An 8,105-nucleotide genomic window follows, 5' to 3' on the forward strand; every position below is an offset into this window, starting at 1 on the left:
ACTGTCTGTATTCCCCCTAGGATGCCTCAGGAAAGCATCATGATGTGCATCAAGTGTAGTTAGTTTAGGAATCGATAGGATTTGTAGGCAGAATAACCTGGACTTCTGGAGAAGGTAATACAAGTCTTTTGTAAACCTTCTGGGACTTGCTCTGAGATGGACGTATGCATACTAAGCACAGTGCTTCTGGTTCTTCATTGTAACTACCACATAAAACTAGATTAAAGATATGTGATACATACTTACATCTTATTATTTGCATTGCCATTGGCAGCGCAGACCTCTTCTTAGATATTGCAGTTCATAGTTCTGTAATATGTGGTTTCTCTTTATGCAGAAATATGAAAGAACTCATGGTTTATTGATAGTTGAAGACTGATTAGCGTGAAAGCTAAAGTTTATCAAAATACATATTCTTTAGGAAACCAATGATTAATAACCATTATTTTGTAACTGAATTAGGTTGTTTTTTTTCTCTGTAGCCATTTGTTATATATGATATGGATACCTTGTGCATGGCAGAGAAGACTCTGGTGGCAAAATTGGTAGCCAATGGAATTCAGAACAAGGAAGCAGAAGTTCGAATCTTCCACTGCTGCCAGTGTACGTCTGTAGAGACAGTCACAGAACTTACTGAATTTGCCAAATCTATCCCTGGCTTCTCCAATCTTGACTTGAATGATCAAGTGACACTGTTAAAATATGGGGTTTATGAAGCCATATTTGCCATGTTAGCATCTGTGATGAACAAGGACGGGATGCTGGTAGCCTATGGAAATGGTTTTATAACCCGGGAGTTCCTGAAAAGCCTGAGAAAGCCATTCTGTGACATAATGGAGCCAAAATTTGATTTTGCAATGAAATTCAATGCACTGGAATTGGATGATAGTGATATATCGCTTTTTGTTGCTGCCATCATTTGCTGTGGAGGTAAGCATTACTTATTTGTTCTTTAAGGTAGTAATTTTTTAAATTTTCTTTACATAAATTCATAATTTTAATAGAAAAACTTACATATTTCTTGAAGATGCAATTCTACCACTATGTCATTTTCCCTTTTAGCATGTTCCGTGGAAGATACTGTGTAACTCTTAAGTCCTGAGCCTGTATTTTGCTTTGCAGAATAGTAGACGTGCTTGGAATTACTGTTTAGCCACAGAGAGGGGTCTAGTTACTCTCTGTTTTTAAAAGTGGGATGCAAAGAGCGTTAGTGTTTGTTTTGTTTGAGGTGTGGAGGATTTTTTTTTAATGTTTAAAGCTGGATTGGAAACGCTATTTGTATCTGCCAAATGGGCAGGAAAAAATACTATGTAATAAGACTGGAGGCAGGTGCAGATTATAGCTTTGCTCATCTTTGACACTTGCTGATTGCATCATGTAATGGGTTCTGCACAAATGCACAGCTCTGTTGATGCCTTCCTATGTTCTGAGTTGAATATCGCTAACTGTTAAAAAAAAAAAAAGCTTAGCTAATTTAAAAAAAATTAGCTGATGGCATTTTTAAAAATTATTTCATAGTACCTAAGGACATGGGGTTTGGCTTTCCTGTTTTTTGTTTTGTTTTGTTAATGCCTGTTGTTTGAACTCTTTGTGAGTAAAGGAACACAAATTTAATAATAATTTGTAATTCTTTCTTTCCTCCAAAAAGCAAGGATGTTCATGTTTAAGGTTAAATTCAAATCTATCCATAAGTGTTTTAAGAAAGGGAAAGAAAAGATCAGGAAAGTTCCAACAACTGCTCCCTCCTCCCTTTTTTGCATTCAGCCATATGCATAGGATGTTTCACTGCCCCGGTTGCGTCCTCAGCACTTACAAGAAGAAAGATACAATCTTTAGACTTTCAAAAGCTTCATGTGCTAGTTTAGGCAGCAAATTCCCATCAAATCTTGACTTGTGCACAATACATTGGTATTTTGACATTTTCAAAAGTCAAGGGAGTTCTTTGCAGGCAAAATGGTTTGGTTTGGTTTGGTTCCCCGCCCCCCCCCCCCCCCCCCCCTCCCCCCCCCCAATCCTTCTTGAAACTAGCTTCAGTTTTAGCCTGATGTCCCAGAATTCTTACAGAGAAGCTCGATCTGGAGAGTAAAGGTATTATAGGACTGTAGGTAGCTGAAAATGAGCTCATAGACTAGGAAGAGTGAAACATCCTTAATAGTGCTTCTCTGCGTCCTGTCAGTAACTTGTGCTGTGCCAATATACATATGGGAACCAAGAGTTAAAGCTTGTTATTTATGTCTTGCCGTATTGCTACCAGACTTCAAGAACTCTCTAGAAGTAGACTCATGCTTTCTTTTTCCATCCTTACTGTTTTAATTCTGTTATCAGGACATACAGAATATAGAACTGGATTTCTAGGCTGGATATCTCTGCTGGGTTTTGGGCTGAGAGAGTGGTGGGGGGGGGGTTTCTGTTGTAGCACAGGTTGTATGAAATCTCTGCTCAGGTAACTGCAGGCATTGACAAAACTTTGTCCAAAGGGATAGAAAGCTACTTTTTTAAAAAAAAAAATATTATTTTTTCTTTTTTAAAGATTCATTTTGAGCCTCATTGTCCTCAGTGTATATTGTGTAAATTGTAAATACACACTGTAGCCTACAATATAGAATCTATAAAGTAGCCTATTTTAAAGAACAATTATAAAATTATCACATGTATCGTTTTGTTTTGAGAACAGATCGTCCTGGTCTTGTAAATGTAGGACACATTGAAAAAATGCAGGAGAGCATTGTGCATGTACTGAAACTTCATTTGCAAACCAACCATCCTGACGACACCTTCCTCTTCCCGAAACTTCTCCAAAAAATGGCTGACCTCCGACAACTTGTCACAGAGCATGCTCAGCTTGTTCAGATAATTAAGAAGACTGAATCTGATGCACATTTACACCCCTTACTACAGGAAATCTACAGGGATATGTATTAAGGATTTTTAGTATTTTTTTCCACAATATTTAAAGACAAAAGCAATACTAATAACAGATGGGAGCAAAACTACTTGCACAGTTATCTGCTGTTCACTCAGCTCAGAGCACGAGAAATCTAAAAGCTGGGTAACTGGAGTGTTACACTTCTTTCAGTTTGGGATCTTTTGTCTTTTGAAAGAGTTCTGCAGAAGAATACTGATCATAGTGCTTATGAAGTGTTTTACAATGGTTCTTTTATTTGGAAATTTGAAGATTGGTAAGGAATACATATTTGTACAATAAATCAGAATGTTAAGTAACAGAAATGAACAAAATTGTATTTCCTCTTGGCTTAGTCATTTTAGAGTTAATATAACAAATTCAGCAAATTCTCTCCAGGTGTATGCACAATCATAAAGATTATGCACTTTTGGCTAATAGTAGTTACTGAGAACCAACTAACGCTTTTTCTTACAGCAGTCAGTCTAGGTGTATCAAATGGTTGGATGTTACTGTACATACACCTCTAAAAAAATCTGAAAGACCTTTGAACCGCTGCTGCTCTAATTCCATGAAATGCAGCACAGCTTCGTATAGTATTACATTAGTATACCTTAGGATTAGCATGTTTAAAAGATGGTTCTTTTATGAAATGAAATAAAATCCAAAGAGCTATCTAAAATACAGCAGAGATGCTCCATTCAGGTGTTTTTTGAAGAGTAAGTGTAAGAAAGAGATGGAACCCTTTTTTCAAAAGTCTTTTAAGGAAATATAAAAATGTCCCTGGTGGAAAATATATCATACTTTATTATACGTGTCTTTTTGAGAACTTTTAAGATGCAGTTTTGACTTAAAAATATTACTTCAAATTAGGTAGGCTTTTGGAGAGACTGAAAAATCTGATTCTAGCCCAAAAAAAAAGAATTTCAGCTGCACAGCATTCTAGTGCAGGGATAGCTTACTCTGAAGAAATGATTGTATAGGAAAGGCACCTTCTTTCTTCTTGGCAGTATAAGAATTTTTTGGACCCGTTGACTTTTCTGATGAATACACTATTTCTTTTTTCCAATTACCCACTCGGATATATTTCCTTCTATTATTTCTTAGGCCTTCTGAATAGAAGTATTAGATTATGTTGCCAAATTTTGTCCTTGTCCATACAGCCACAGTGGATAAGGTGACAATATTACCAAGAACAGTGTTTGTAGGTGTGATTGCATAATATTATGAAAGACAGCACAGCTGAGAGTAAGATTATCATGTTCCTGAGAGCAAACTCCTGATTTTACAGTAGTACTTACTCCTGATGAAAAATAAGCCATAAGGAACTGCTTGACTTTGCCATTTTACAGAATCTTTTATCAGAGTGCTACATTAAAGTGCTAGCTGCATGCAAGACACTGTGCTATTTTTTTAATTTTTTTTTTTAATACAGTACCTTCACGTTATTATTTCTTTATTTTAATACTTCTTTCATAACACAAAGATCTCAGGAGCCAATCTTGGCATTTTCACGATAGTTTAGGTTTCAGTGGCACAGGAGGACACTTTGTACATTTTTACTGTAGCATGTTTAAAGACTTCAGAATCTTAAACCTTCATTACAAGAATTAAATAAGACTGATAAGGTGAGAACCTCACACTATGATTCTTATTTTAGTCACAATGCTTGTTTCTTTACAGGCCTGCTGGCATGGCTAGACATTGGATAAATTACACATTTAAAAGCAATTTGGTGTTTATCCAGGTGATGGTCATTAGCAGAGGTTTTAATGCCAGATGTAGTTAGTGTAAAACAGTAAAGCATAGGCCTCAAATTTGGTAACCGTCAAGGGCAGGATAGAAACAATAAATGCATGAGCAGAAAATTTTCTCCCCTTTCCTGTCGCCTGTCAGCAACAGCAAGAATAGGCCTTAACGTTACAGCTGCTTCTAATGCCTTATTAAGAGAATATTGTTGGCCTTACCAGGAAACAGCAGATGAAAAATGGATTGTCTTTTGTGTCTTACAGCAGTACAGATAGTAAGCCCTCAAAAATAACAGAAGTATTTTAACAATGATGCTGCTTTATTCTTCCAGTCAGCCATGTTTCACTAGGGAACTGTGGCGTTCAGATATAAGATATTCAGCATTGAAATAATTGATATGCAATATTGTTTACTAAAAAAAAATTAAATCATAGCCATTCTGTGATGGCATACTGAAACTCTAATAGCAAACTATTTTAAGTTTATCTTCTAATAAAAGTATAAGCTGATTTATTTTTTTTTTAATTTTTTTTCCCCCAAAGCTCAGATTTTTGCAAAGGGCAAATTTCAATGTTGTGTTCCATAGTTGAGGTGTACTGAAATTTCTCAGGAAAATCAGACGTGGACAGTGTGGACAAAACCTATTTTTACTGCTCTTGTTCTCAAAAGTGGCTAAAACACTTTATTGATAATAAATCCTTAAATACTCAACAAAACTATAAAGAATTGAAAACAGCATAATTCAGCAGAAGGCATAAAGTTTTAGCTATATTAATAGCTGCTTGTAACAGCTTCCTATTATTGGTGTTGGGATTTTTGGCGTAATTTGCGTTTTTCCTGTTCCAGATCCATTTTGTTTTCTTATTTGAAAACCAGCAAGCATTTTTTGACTAGTTCTTTGGACACCAAAGTTTGATTTCTCTTTTAAATTAAATTGAAGACCTTTAATGAAAAAAAAAAAATGGAAAGAACGCATCTCAGAATTACAGAAATATGAACAAGCTGTTAACATAGCCTAAAATTCTGGATGGATCCCACTGCCCACACTGCTGCACCGTGCACATACCCACAGTCTTGTCAAAGAATGACACAGGGCAGAGAAGTCACTTCCCAAGCATTAATGGGCAAAAGGAATTCTTAATCTCTACATTACACTTCTAACAAAGTACATTCGCTACTGCAGTAGATGACTGCAGCAGGCTTTTGCCAATTAAATTTCGAGATAACTCAGTTTGTGTTTGGGTTTTTTTGAAGTTTGGAATCTTAACTAGTATGAGATCTAATACTGAGGAGCCTTCAGCTTTTCCACCTTATACAGATCGTTTAATATTTTAAAATACCCATTCTATGGAGGGAAAGAAAGTGATCAGTGCTTTTACTATAGCACCGAAGAACTCTGGTTAGCAAGCAGTACCCGCAAACAGCTTAAGACAAGAGACAACAGAAGAATTGAGAAAAATCCTAGGAAACAATAGTATGACTTAAGTTTTCAACAAATATATAACGTACTCATTTTTGAGGGTTTTTTTACTTTATTTATTTATTGAGATGCCCTAGGTACTTTGACAAAGGGGAAGAAAAAAAAAGGAAAAGGAAGGCTTTGTGTCAAGTGTTACGGAAATCTGATGTTCATTTTTATCTCCTCCTTAAAGATTTTCTTTAAAGGTGTACTGTCTTCAGTGTCACAGCAAACAACTGCCATTTTAAAAAAAATCAGTTACTTTGTACCTTTTTAAATTTCAGAATCCCACTTTTATTATAAACACAAATTGATAGACAATAGATGGGAACGTTTTCCACTTACAGAAACTGAATATTTCCCAACATTTAAAGAAATCTTTTTTACTTAATTGCCATTTCCATGTGCCTTTGCTTTGGTTCTAGCCAGCTGCTAGAAAGCTGAAGTGTTGCCAAAGAGCATATTTTTGCGTTATTTCTGGCCTGCGCAGATTTAGGAAATACCAGCAGTTGCACTAAGTCCGTTCTCATGAGAGAGCTAGCACAAGTTTGCGAATCAAAGAGCTTATAATAAGCATCTAAACATTTGTTTGTTTATTCAAACTGGTAAAACTTGGAGAGATTTATTCATCATGAGAGCTGGGTCACATACTATTTGAATCTCCTCCTTATTTCTATCGGAAACCCTGGATGACTTACGCACCATTTCAGACAAAGCAGTTAGCGAAGATTACACTGTAGCTGCCTGTACTGTGTCTGAAAAGGAACAATTCCAGCTCAGTCTCTCCTTAAAAGCATCCCTTTTAGTTGAAAATTTGCAACTATATTTAACAAATGCTTTTGCAGCAGTTGTGATACTGCTTAAGCATAAGGTCTTACAAATAATGGTCCTTCCCCCAAAACCCTGGTCCGTTAAGTGTTGAAGGTGTAGTGTGGTATCTGGTGCTTGCTTGTATCTCAAGTGCTTTCTTAATAATCTGCATATAATTTTTTTAAATCTAGGTTTAATCAGCTTTATTATCCTTCTTCTACTAGAGATTTAAATTATATGTGGGTTTGAGCTAAGATTATTGATATTGTTATGTGTTGTGGGATTTTTTTAATTTAATGTGATACCATTTCTTCATGTTTCAATTTGTAAAATATGAGAATATAATTGCAAGATATAAACTTTCACTAAATTATATTACAGAGGTGCTTTAAGAAAAATACGTAAATTATTTAATTTAAATATTTGTTTCATACTTTATCTTGTGACCCCTTTTGTACAGTGAGGAAAGATATACTTTTATGGGGGTAAGGATGATGGGCCTGAAGTCAAAGACAAACTGCTATTTATTCCTGTCTAGTCTTTATTACTGTATCATTTGTGAAGAAGTATCACAAATTCTGCAACTTCTCAGTGTTTGTTATTGACAACTGTAACAAAATTTTAAAATATATTTTCACATAGAACGTGGACTTCCTTTTATTTAATTTTAATAAAAGTAAGTCTAGGTGAAGAGCTGCAATTCCAAAACAGAGTTAATATTTTTAATGTCTTAAGTTCACCAATATGAAAGACAGTTCATAGAACTAAGTTCATCTTTGCTTTACAGCACAGTAGTTCATATTCCTTAAAACTCTGAAAAGAGCGCGAAAGAGAGCTACATTTTGTTAATACTCCATTACTGGTATTCTCCGAGGAACTGATTGCAGCTTACTAGGAATAGTAAAGTGTATTCAGGATCATTTCCTTCTACCTGCACTAGCTTGATTTGCAGTTTTTATAGATGTATTTTAAATACGGAATTTGACAATGCAAAACAAAATGTTGAAATGCCGTTATTGGCATTTTCTATAGGAGCGTTCCCTTTATGATTTTAAGTAGAGGTGAATTCCGAATCTGTTCACAGCGATTCTGTGTCCTGTGTTTCAGGTGTGGCAGGCTGTGCCTACAGCATTCCAGCTAACGAATCCCGATAGAAAAGTTACCTTGTAAAGGTACACTTTTTAT

At 35.4% G+C, this 8,105-nt stretch overlaps 1 protein-coding gene across 7 annotated transcripts in view; it reads left to right on the forward strand.

Moving 5' to 3' along the window:
• The window catches only part of PPARA (peroxisome proliferator activated receptor alpha), a 40,093-nt gene extending 34,927 nt beyond the window's left edge, over positions 1-5,166 (forward strand). For all 7 annotated transcript variants that reach the window (XM_037387985.1, XM_037387987.1, XM_037387988.1 and 4 more), the window contains 2 exons: positions 483-930; positions 2,675-5,166. In XM_037387985.1, the coding sequence (XP_037243882.1) occupies positions 483-930; positions 2,675-2,922 (696 nt within the window). In that variant the 3' untranslated portion in view covers positions 2,923-5,166. The remainder of the gene's footprint in view (positions 1-482; positions 931-2,674) is intronic.
• The last annotated feature ends 2,939 nt before the right edge of the window (positions 5,167-8,105 follow it).

This window comes from Falco rusticolus, chromosome 5 (assembly GCF_015220075.1).
Source record: "Falco rusticolus isolate bFalRus1 chromosome 5, bFalRus1.pri, whole genome shotgun sequence".
Taxonomy (NCBI): domain Eukaryota; kingdom Metazoa; phylum Chordata; class Aves; order Falconiformes; family Falconidae; genus Falco; species Falco rusticolus.